The sequence below is a fragment of the Hippocampus comes genome, unplaced genomic scaffold (assembly GCF_001891065.2).
Source record: "Hippocampus comes isolate QL1 unplaced genomic scaffold, H_comes_QL1_v1.1 scaffold122, whole genome shotgun sequence".
Classification (NCBI taxonomy): Eukaryota; Metazoa; Chordata; class Actinopteri; order Syngnathiformes; family Syngnathidae; genus Hippocampus; species Hippocampus comes.
Window position 1 is genome coordinate 1,362,380 of NW_017842059.1, and position 12,204 is coordinate 1,374,583.

Here is a 12,204-nt window from a genome sequence, read left to right on the forward strand (position 1 = left end):
AGCCGGAATTGAACTCTGCACTGTGAGGTGGATATGCTAACCTGTCGCCCACCTTCTACTGCTAAGAGAAAAACAATAAACAGTGTAGCTTTGGTGCAATTTTCTGCAAAGGAAAGCAGTACAGTTTTCCATGTTTTTTTCATGTGGTAAAAAAGTGTCTTTTTAAAGAATATCTTTGGGAGGAATCTTTCATCACCCGCAGCGGCTCCTCTTGTTGTGAGAGGGAAGAAATGTCATCTGTGCTGTATGTTGCACATACAGCACATTTGACAAAGTTGTACTTGATACTTGATTTGGAGTATAATTTAAAAAAATACATTGAAATAGAATAATAGGAATAAAGTTTGACTCTTGAGAAAATAAATGTTTGGAGATTAAAAAAGTTATATTTAAAGGGAAAAAAAATCAATGCATTTGAATACTGTTTAAACAGGTTTCCCACTGTTCAGTGTAAAAAAGGTTTCACTCTTGAGAAAGGTTGTATTTTGGTGGGTGAAAATCATATTTAAAGAAATGACGTTTGAATTGCATTTTAACAGAGCACCCATACAAGTGCAAAAATAAGTTAACCAATGTTAATCGGACAAAAAAAAAACAATCTGCAAAGTCTAGGTTTCAAAAGTTCAAGGGTCAAGTTTTTGCCATCCTATGAATATTAAATACATATCTCAGTCAGATGTATTTATTTTTATAAAGCAATTCAGATAATGCAATGATGGAAAGTGGTGTCTACAAAGGTTGGACGACTGTATCCCAAGTAGCAGATGTCATGTGAAATCCTCGTGTGTCATTTCATAAAAAGATAAAAAGGCCTCCCCGCCCAAATGCTTTATTCGTGGTCCCCTCCCTCCCTGTCCTTCCTCCTCTGGAGTGTTTTGTGCTGCCCACAGCGTTGCCAGGCATCGGCGCTTACTTGCTCTAAATGAGAGGAGGAGGAGGAGGAGGAGCATCCAAGTAGGAGTGAGGAAGAGGGCTGGGTCGGAAAAAAAAAAAAAGCTGAGAACGACATCAAACCTTGCAGAAGAAGCAACAAAAAGACCCAACCTTTTACCTCCACCTTCAGCCCTTTTTTTTAAAATTCAACCAGAGGTACACCCACACATGTAAGTACTTTGCTCTCTTGTTGTATATTTGCACCTACTTTGATTTCCTTATTGTGTTTTGTTTTCCTGTAAATGTGTGTTGAAAACTTCCAAAGTCAGATGACACACACAATTGGGGGGTGAAAAGTGACTTTGTCAAACTTTCTTCGAGCCTTCATATGTGGCAGCGAAGAAAGGATTGCGTTTACCTGAAATGTAAACTGATCAGGTAACTTCAAGCCCTTCTTCGCTGTCGTATTCAACCAAATGATGTTTCTTTGCGGATTTAGGCTTGTGATAATTTAATGGTGGGAGTCGGGCTCCCTCTGATGGTATGCAAAAGAATTTCTGAATGAAACGGAGAACGTTAACAGTGGATTAGATTTTGTTTTTCTTAACCCTGTGCAGTACATTTGTTCATTTGTACATTTAACTTACTATCGTAACGTTTGTTTTTCTCGACTCAAGGACGGTGTTAACGTTGACAGTTGCAGCATGTTACAGTGGCTTCAACTGAATTTAATCTAGTTCAGTACAGTTTGGTTGGATTCAGCCATTCGATTCAATACCACTGTAGTTTTTCCCCCCTATGTTTAAGTGCAGAGGTCATGTTAAAAATTGTATTTACCGGGAATGTTTTGGTGAATTCAGCTTTTTTTTTATTTAATCCAGTACAATATATTGGTGAAGTACAGTTCAGTTGAATCCCATATGCATGTGAACTGCCTTTCGCTGCACTTATTTATAGTGGAAAAGCTGTCTTTTCTCCCCGCCATCCTCCTTCAATGCCACTAGCGAATTCCCCTGCCTTAAAATATTCCCACAAGTCTCCTGTTATTGCTTTCCCCATTTCAACACCAACGTTATTTCTCTGCACGGATCTTGTGACATGTCCGCATTGTGCTGTTTTTTTCCCTCTACCCCACGAATGACTCCAAAAATGGACAAGTCAGCCGCCACTACTCCACTTAAATGAACTGTGCCTTTCAGTCAAAATGAGGATTCCCAAATGGAACATTTTTTTTTCCTTTTCCCCCCTCCACTACGTGAACACTGTGCACGCTGTGAGGCAAAAAAGCAGAAGGGGATGAAAAGGAATGTCTTACTCACTTTTACACTGAAGTCATGAACTGCGGCCTGAGCATGGGCTGGGTTTGAAACTGTTCCAGCTTGGAGCACCAGCTTTTTCCAGGCATGCACTGACAATGTTAGGCAACCTCCTGGAGGGCTCCACAAAAAAAAAAAAAAAAAATTCCACATCTGCACTCGAAGTGCAGCACTCCTTAATAAGCAGCTGTCTGCCTCAGGCGGAAACAAACAGGGATGGTCTTTACGGATTGCAGCTATGTCCAAGTTTTTTGTTTTTTTACATTTAGGGACACATACACTATCTAATGGATGGTAGAAAGGGTGGTGGTAGGGTGGTCAGCCGGAGGAAAGGGGGGTGGGGGTAGTTAAGGGTGCGTCTCACATTGGCTTATTGAAACATGCTAAATCCAATTCAATACACTGAAAGTTTAAAGTAAAGAAAATCTCTGCTTGGTGTTACTGTGATCAGTGACATTCAAAGGGGGTGGGTGGGGGGGTCTGGAGAGGGCTGTTATATATTGCACACTCCTGCCGTATTGGGAATAACATCTCACGATTTGCTCTTCCTCTTCCTATTGTAGATTATTCCCGAACTTCAAACGTGATCTTTTTCGGTGTGAGGTTTCAAGGACGACGGCACAACTTTCACACACAAATAGAGGAAGCATCTGAAGCTTTTTATTTTTTTTTTTGTCCTTAAGAGGAATAACAGCCCTTGCGCATCCAAGAAGCTCCCTGTGTCACTCTGTGAGTGCGTCCACTTGTCATGCAAGTGTAAAAAGAAGTCAACTGCTGCTACAAGTAAAACAGGAATGAAAAACAACCGAGCTGCTGGGTCAATTTTGATGTACAAAAATGTTACTAACTACGGACACGTTTTAACACAAACAAATTATTAAAAAGGTCTTTTGTACAGGAATAAAGTGCCATTTTTTGAGAGAAAAAAGTTTACATATTTCACTAGTATAGTAAAAGAATAAATGCATCGTTTACAGAAAAAAAAGGCATCCTACATGAGTAGTTAAAACGTGACTTTCTTCAGGTATAAAATAGTGATAACTTGCAACAACCTTTTCATTGACAATTTTAAAGAAAAAGGCATTATTTCTTTTATTTTTTTTTAATAATCTTTAAAAATTAAAAACGTTAAGGTGTAAAATTTAAATCCAGCACCATTTTTCATTTAACTTAATTATGTATTAAAAAAATAAAAACAGTCAAACCTTTTTCTTTTGATTTATTCTTTTTCCTTTTTATGCTTCCCGTCTGACATTTTTTAAAATAAATTTAAAAATACTCAAATCGAAGCTAAACGTGATCCTTCCAATGTGATTGAGTGTCTTGTGCCTCTTTTTTTTTTTTGCTGCTCAAGATCCTGTCGAGATGTCGCGCTGGGGGCGTAAGAACGTGAAGAAGGCGCCGGAGGTGATCCGCACGGTGACCGAAGGTCTGAAGTCGCTGTACCGCAAAAAACTGCTGCCGCTGGAGCAGTACTACGGCTTCCACGACTTCCACTCGCTCAGCCTGGAGGATGCTGACTTCGACAACAAGCCCATGGTCCTGGTGGTGGGCCAGTATTCCACCGGGAAGACCACCTTCATCAAGTAAGTCACTCCCGGCTCCCCCTCCTCCGACCCCCGCACAGACAGAAAAGGATCCAGTATCTCTTCACTAGGCAAAATATCCTTATTTATTGACTCCAAATAATGTTTCTTCCTTCATTTATCTGTGCCAGTGACATGTCGTGACAGGCAGAACAATTAAATGCTTTTGCACTCGATGGCAATTAAACCAGGAGAGACCACATTAGATTTTTGAATTACAGTGGATATTCACGGTTCAGAAGCATTTTCACCTCGTCATTCTTTTTTTTTTCAAGATTTTTTGGGGAAATTGTATTTATTTTTTAATTAATTTATTTATTGTAAGCTAAACCCGTTTTTTCACCTAAAACGCTTATTGACAGCTTAGCCCTGCGTATACATGAAAAATCCAAACATATTTTTGTTTTTAAAAAATAACAATAATGATTTTTTTTAAATTCTAATCATAAAAATAACTTTTTTGGGGTGTCTTAATGTTTACAACAATGACGATATGAATTACAGGCAGAACATCTTACAGTTTTAAAATACTTGGACTTTAATATTTTTTTCAGCGTCGCAACAGAGAAAAAAAATCATACATAGATTGGCTGGCAACCGTTTCAGGGTGTCCCCCGCCTACTGCCCGAAGTCAGCTGGGATAGGCTCCAGCACCCGCTGCGACTCTTGTGAGGATTAAGCGGATCAGAAAATGGATGGATGGATGGATGGAGATATATATATCTATATAGATAGATAAAACAAATTAATCTGCAAAAATCATCCCCCCCAAAAAAAAATAAAAAATTAAAATGACCCAATTTCTTTTTTGCAGATTTCTGCCTATACTAAAAGAGCTAATATCTGCCAATTAAATTCGCCAGCGGTCGAATCAGTTGGGTTTTAATTTTAAATTATATTTTGAGAATCACTTTTTCCATTTTGTCCCAAGGCAGTTCTTGCATTCTGTAGTTTTGGTGATATTTTGACTGTAAGTTATGTGCTTTGGCTCAAAAAAGGTTTGTCAACCACTGAAGTGAGGCAGTACCTTGGAGGTGGGACATAACTCCGATGTGATTGACAGATACTTGCTGGAGCAGGAGATTCCCGGCAGCCGCGTAGGACCCGAACCCACCACCGACTGCTTCACTGCCATCATGCACGGCGAAGTGGAGAACGTCATTCCCGGGAACGCCCTCATCGTGGATCCCAACAAACCCTTCCGGAAGCTCAACCCCTTTGGGAACACCTTCCTCAACAGGTGAGTGAAAAATGAAATGTTTACAAGTGGAAATGTTGTGAAGCCTTTGGAATTTTTCAAAATGTGTCCGCCAAATTTCCACCCCCTTACCTTATTTGCGGAAAAGAGGAGAAAGGGAACGTTATCAAGAGGGTGGGTGATGAAAGAGTGGAGGGGAAGTGTAAATGGATGGAGGCAAGGCAATTTCATTTGTATAAAACCTTTCCCCATGACCTCATACGTACTTCCGGGTGGCAAAAGCTGAAGCAATTCATGAATAAACAAACCCTTACATGTCATCTGACCCAGGCCGAGCCAATGACAACAAGGTGAATTTTTGTGAAACCTATTACTGGAAAACGTGAAACTTTCATCAAACACATTATCTTTCATGAAAAGTGATAACCTATCACATTAAAATATGTAATTGACATGAAACGTAATCACTTTTGTGAAAGTGATAATTTATCACTTTAAAATGTGCATCATGTCATGTTAAAGCCTGAAATTGATCACATTGATAATGTGATATCAAACTTTTTTCTGGTGTTGAAGCAATACACCTCCATACTAAAACAACCAAGCACTTCAATGAAATGTAAATGAAGGCAATTTACCTCGCAGATGAGCCTCACTCATCTTTTGTTTTTTTTTTCAAGTGTAAAAATAAGACTTTCTGTGTCTTTTTTGGACTTCAGATGAGAGGCAGAGGTCAGGAGAGAAGTAGGGAGTGAGGTGGGGTGTTAAGACAAACCAAGTGACGAACTTGTGAGTCTTCGAGAACCCCAGACAGAATTCCTCCTGTTTGTTTTTTTTTTCACCACTAACGTCACAGGAAGGCAAGCGAAGAAATCCTGGGACTCCCACTTTAGTGTTTGTCTTTGACTTCCTGTCTTTGGGAGGAAAGCGGCACGCTTGTTAATCTTAAACGCTCACCATGATACAAACTAAAAGTTTTTATTTAATTCATTCAAAGGCACAGGCAATTTTTTTCAGGACTCAATTGACATCCTTTGTATAGCGCTTGACCTCTTTAGCGTTGACATGGAGGCCAATCCCTGTTGACATTTAGGGGCAGAGGTGGGTGGGGTTCATCCTTAGCCAGTCACCAGCCAATCGCTGGGCACATGTGAAAAACAGCATCACACTCTCATGCCTATAAAGAACGTAGAGCCGTCGTCCACAAACTTTTTGGTTCAAACAATATTGAGATAATCACACACTAAAGACAAACACGAGCCAAATAGATTTGCTTCACATTCCGTTCACAAACTGTTTGGTTCAAACAATATTGAGATAATCACACAACTGAAGACAAACACGAGCCAAATAGATTTGCTTCACATTTTCGTTTTTAACATTCTTGTTTACATTCTTACAAGTATAAAAAAAAGAAACAGTTGAAAGTGAAGAACATTGCCTTGCAGATGAGCCTCGTGCAACTAATCTTATAAAGACACTTAAACCATATTTTTTCAAATATAAAATGAAATTAGCCACTGTTAATTTCGGGAAGCCCCCCCAAAAAAATTCACGCACTCGGGTCAAATGCAAACGGAGATATTTACTTCCGAGATACTCAACATCTCATTATTTTAGCATTCTTCCCTACATTCTTACACATGTAAAAATAGCCACCGTTAAGAATGAAAGATGAAAACAATCACACACTCGTGTCAAACACAAATGAAGACTTGCTACGTAGATGAGCCTCACATATCTTTTTTTTCTAAACTACTTCCTAACAGATATAAAATGAAGTTAACCATTGTTAATATTGAGAAGCAAAACCAATCACACAATTGATTTAAATGCAACCAAAAATAATTCACTTCCTAGATGTCTCACACATCTCATTACTATCAATGTTCGCAATTATATTCTTGATGTTTTTACGTGTAAAAAAATGTGATGACTGTTATTAAGTTGTCAAAATAATAACGCACTCGAGTCAAACGCAAGCAAAGACAATTTCCTTTTTTTCTACATTTAAAAAGTGTAAATATGAGCTAGGCGGTGTTAACATTAAGACGTAAAAACAAGCAGTGACGATTCTCTGTTGGAGAAATCCCGGGACTCCTGCCTTGGCATTGCCCTTTGTTTCTCTTCTCATCCGGGCGAGGAGGGTCGGGAAACGGGGCGCTCGTTTAGCTGGCGGGCCACAGGAAGTGCTGTTGTTGTTGTTCCAGAGGCGCGACATCATTAGCAAGTCTTATTGTTTGATTCTGGCAGCTGGGACGGCGTTTTTCCATTCAGGAAGTGGGAAGCCATGAGCGCTCCCTGACACAATGGAGCAAGGCGTTTTTCCATTCGAGTCCGAACCCGCCGTGGTTTGAGTTCAGGCGGGGTTGGCCACATCTCAATTTCCAAACGGACACATGGGTCGGCACATTCATGGAGTAAAAAAAATGTTATGATAATACAGTAATAAAAAAGTTCAAATGTGTTTGAGGGCAGCGCAGCTCTCCAATTCGATACCCATCGCAATAGATGGGTTGCGATATGATGATTCAAGGACGGTTGGATTTTAGAGCGGATTGACTCGACTCCGTTGCGATTCGGTGGGGTACCATTCGATTTGGTGCATTTCATATCGAGAAGGGTATGGTGCAATGACTGTTGTCATTTTACAAACTACAATATGAATGAACTCAGTATTGTAAATGTGGCATTCCCTGCTGACGTAACTCATAAGGCTCATAAGATGTATTTAGCCCCTCAGTTGTGTCTGATGTGCGTTCATCTTGTGTTGCAGGTTCCAGTGCGCCCAGATGTCCAATCAGGTGCTAGAGAGCATCAGCATCATTGACACGCCCGGAATCCTCTCAGGAGCCAAGCAGAGAGTGAGCCGAGGTAAGAAATATGACAAAGGAAATGAAGGATCACAATACTAATTACCCATGGATTTGTATGTTTTAAACTGGGGATAGGGTTTCAAACTAGGGTTGTTAATTCTGTTAAATTCCGCTCTATTGAAGTGGTTATGAATATTTTTTTTTTCAATAAAAAGTCATCAATTCCCAGAACAAATGCTTACTTGCGACACCTCAGTGGAAAAAAAAAATCGCATCTAATCTGTTGAGAAACGAGTGCAAAATATCTCATGTCTAGCGACTAAGACCGATTGCTACACAGGTAGGCATTCTTCCAAAAAAATGACATCATGTTGTTATTTCCACATAGTGTAGAGGTACTTCGCTCCAAGTAAGTGACTGTATGCCTGCACTTCCCATGACAGCAATGTTCCATCTGGCGGCATTTTAAAAAATGGTTTTCATCAACAGCATTACATAATTACTGTACTTTGGTTCTTTGTCAATCAGATTTATTATCATCATACTTCCTTCATTTTTCCGATCCGCTTATCCTCACAAGGGTCGCGGTGGGTGCTGGAGCCCATCCCAGTCGTCTTCGGGCAGTAGGCGGGGGACACCCTGAACCGGTTGCCAGCCACTCACAGGGCACCCAGAGACAAACAACCATCCGCGCTCACACTCACACCTTGGGACAATTTTGAGAGTTCAATCAGCCTGCCATACATGTTTTTGGAATGTGGGAGGAAACCAAAGTACCTGGAGAAAACCCACGCAGGCCCGGGGAGAACATGCAAACTCCACACAGGGAGGCCGGAGCTGGAATTGAACCCGGTACCTCTGCACTGTGAGGCGCTAACCACTGGACCACCGGGCCGCCCCTATCATCATACCGTACATTATAAATGTTATGTGTGTGTATATCCACATATACGGTATATTTCATATACAGTGGATTTTTGACTTCTATAGCTGTCAATGGCTTATTCACTGCAGCTGAATAAAAATGGATCTTTGACATCTATAGCCGTCATTGGCAGTGAATGAGTTTTAATCAACACGACCAAAGCTACAGCCGTACTCCATTGACTCAAATTGCAATCCTACCGAATCGTTCACTTGAAAATGTACAAAGTACCATTCTTGAATCTTATCGTACCCATTGTATCGAGATAAATATCTCATCGTCTTTTTACGGATAGATGCACAACCTTAATAAGCACGTTTAATAGGGCGTCAATTCTTTGCGTTTTTTTGTACATTTGTGGCAGGGCTCGGTCTTGTGTATTCCAGCTCTGATTGGCGAACCCATCCTTGCCCACAGGCTACGACTTTCCCGCCGTGCTGCGCTGGTTTGCCGAGCGCGTAGACCGCATCATCTTGCTCTTTGACGCCCACAAGCTGGAGATCTCGGATGAGTTCTCGGAGGCCATCGGCGCGCTGAAAGGCAACGAGGACAAGCTGCGGGTGGTCCTCAACAAGGCCGACATGGTGGGCACCCAGCAGCTCATGAGGGTCTACGGCGCCCTTATGTGGTCCCTGGGCAAGGTGTTCGGCACACCTGAGGTTCTGAGGGTCTACATCGGCTCCTTCTGGTCCGAGCCCCTCATGGTGTCAGACAACCGCAAGCTGTTTGAGCTGGAGGAGAAGGATCTGTTTGCCGACATCCAGAACCTTCCTCGTCACGCGGCTCTACGCAAGCTCAATGACCTGGTGAAGAGGGCACGCCTGGTCCGGGTGGGTCTTTGTTTTTTGGAGATTGACTGTATTGGAAGGAATTCAGGAGAACTTGGGTCCGCCTGACAAAAAAAACCAAAAAACTTTTTATCCCGACAAATATGGCTTTGGTCTTGTGAAGGTTTATTTTTACTTGGGTTTAGGTGGGATCAAACCCTGGTTTAAGAGATTCAAGACCAACTCAAAAAGGAATTCCACGTTGCTTGGAGGGGAAATAACTTTACGCCTACCGTGTTCAGGTGCACGCTCACATCATCAGCTACCTGAAGCAAGAGATGCCGTCGGTGTTCAGGAAGGACAACAAGAAGAAGAACCTCATCTACCAGTTGCCCGTCATCTTTTCAAAGATACAACTGCAGCACAACATCTCTGCCGGAGACTTCCCCGACTGCGCCAAGATGCAGGTCAGCTGAATTCACGGATGGCTAAATGGATGGATGGCTGGATGGATGGATCAATGAAGTGATAGACAGATGGAAGTTTGCAGATGCATGGAAGCATAAATGGATGGATGGATAAATGAATGGCAGATAATTGGCTCGATGAAAGGATGTATATCAAAGGGTAGACAGATGGATGGTTGGATATACAGTTGGAAGAACTAATAAATAGCCCCAACTGAGTCACATATTCAAACAATCCCGAATTAAAATTGTTTTCCTTCTTCAAGACATCCGGAAATTGCGTTGTGTAGTGATGATATGTACTGTATTTGGTCGTTTCTAAATTGTGGTTGTTAGGAGCAACTGATGGTCCACGACTTCACCAAGTTCAAAACCCTGAAGCCCAACCTGATGGCGGCCCTGGACGAGCTGCTGTCGGTGGACATCGCCAAGTTGATGCCACTTCTGCGCCAGGAGGAGCTGGAGGCCGGCGAGCAGCCCGGCGTGGAGGGAGGCGCTTTCCTGGGCACCCGCGCCGGACCCTTCGGCGAAGGTGACCCATTTACCAACGAGGACGACGAGGCTGACGATGGCTGTGAGGACGAGCCAGACAAGTGGGTGGTGACCAAGGACAAGCCCAAGTACGACGAGATCTTCTACAACCTGGCGCCCAACGAGGGCAAGCTGAGCGGCACCAAGGTCAAGCACTGGATGGTCAGCTCTCGTCTGCCCAACTCCGTGCTGGGCCGCATCTGGAAGCTGTCCGACGTGGACCGCGATGGCATGCTGGATGAGGAGGAGTTCGCCTTGGCCAGCCACCTGATCGAAGTCAAGCTGGAGGGCCACGGTCTGCCCCCGGAGTTGCCCAGCCGCCTGGTGCCACCCTCCAAGCGCAGGCAGAAAGGCTCTGACGTGTGTATCGACTGATGGGTGATGGATGCATGAATGCATGGATGGATGGATGGATGAATGAACTTATCAATAGATAAACCAATAGATGACATCTAGACGGATGGATACAGTATTCCCCAGCTACTCGTGCGGGACAGGGACAGTTCAGATCTGTTTCTTCAGGATATTTCCTTTATGCCAATTACTACCTGTGAGGCAATTAATGTTGGCTGAATGGTTGGATATAGAATGGATGAATTTATCAGTGGATAGGCCGATGGATGACAGCTCGACATATGGACGGATACAGTAATTTGTGTGGGATAGGGACAGTTGAAATGTCTTTGTAGTACATACTTTCCTCTTAGCTGGGCTATGGTGCCAACTTGTTGTGTCTTAGGCCATTATAGATACAGAACAAAAATGGGATATCGGAAAAAAACGCAGTGGGGTAAATTTGCAAATAGTCAGTGGGGATTACTGTAATGGTCTATATTAATAGTCTAATCTGTAAATATTCCACAAACTGAAAATGCAAAATCCTTTAACTCATTTATTGCCAGCGCCTTAAAATTTTATTTTTGACGTCTATAGCTATCAATGGCAGTCAAAGAGCTAATGTTCTACGCTCATCTTATAATACTGCCTATGTAAGTAGATGGTTTACGGATGATTTTATTTCAAAAAGGCCGATACGCAAATATCTTAAAAACTTGTCAGTACTTCACAGTACTTCCTTGATACCAATTACAATTTCCCATTTATCTGAGCTTTGGCACCATCTTGTGGCATCTCATAAAAATGTGTCAAAGACCACAAATTAGGGAGGATTTGAGAATAACTATAGCTAGTTTAAAAACAACGTGAGTAAGGGATTTTGCGAATACTGAATGAGTAAGGGATTTTGCAAATACTGAATCGCCATTATGCGGGTATTACTGTAATGGAGGAATTGATAGAGAAATATATGGACAGATGGGTAGAAGAATAGACAGATGGTGATGATAGACAAGAGATTGATGAATGAACAGACTCGTTTGATGCGCTCTTGTCTCTCGGTCCTCCGACAAATACATAATATTAATTTGAATTTTGTACAGCCGGCGCCGCGTCCCATAACAAGATGGTGGCACTACTAGCTTTAAATAACTCACTGGTCACAACATTAGGTACACCTGCACACTTCCAGAACTAGAGCCGCATTCAAAGTTTTATTTTTGTAAATGTTTTGCTGATGGGAAACCAGAAATATATTCATACTGCACTTCACTTGGAGCTGGATAACAAACCTATTGTTATACTTGCAAAGAACTGAGTTTGTATATGTTTTGCTGCATTCAAGATCACTGGGATTTTAGAAATCTCCTCCATGGAGCCTAACTAAAA

At 41.9% G+C, this 12,204-nt stretch overlaps 1 protein-coding gene across 1 annotated transcript; it reads left to right on the forward strand.

Moving 5' to 3' along the window:
- Positions 1-957: 957 nt before the first annotated feature.
- On the forward strand, positions 958-11,704 carry ehd2b (EH-domain containing 2b). Its single transcript, XM_019861514.1, has 7 exons — positions 958-1,103; positions 3,544-3,775; positions 4,839-5,015; positions 7,750-7,847; positions 9,132-9,544; positions 9,784-9,948; positions 10,285-11,704. The coding sequence occupies exons 2-7, from the start codon at positions 3,555-3,557 to the stop codon at positions 10,852-10,854; spliced, it is 1,644 nt and encodes a 547-aa protein (XP_019717073.1). The 5' UTR covers positions 958-1,103; positions 3,544-3,554; the 3' UTR covers positions 10,855-11,704.
- The last annotated feature ends 500 nt before the right edge of the window (positions 11,705-12,204 follow it).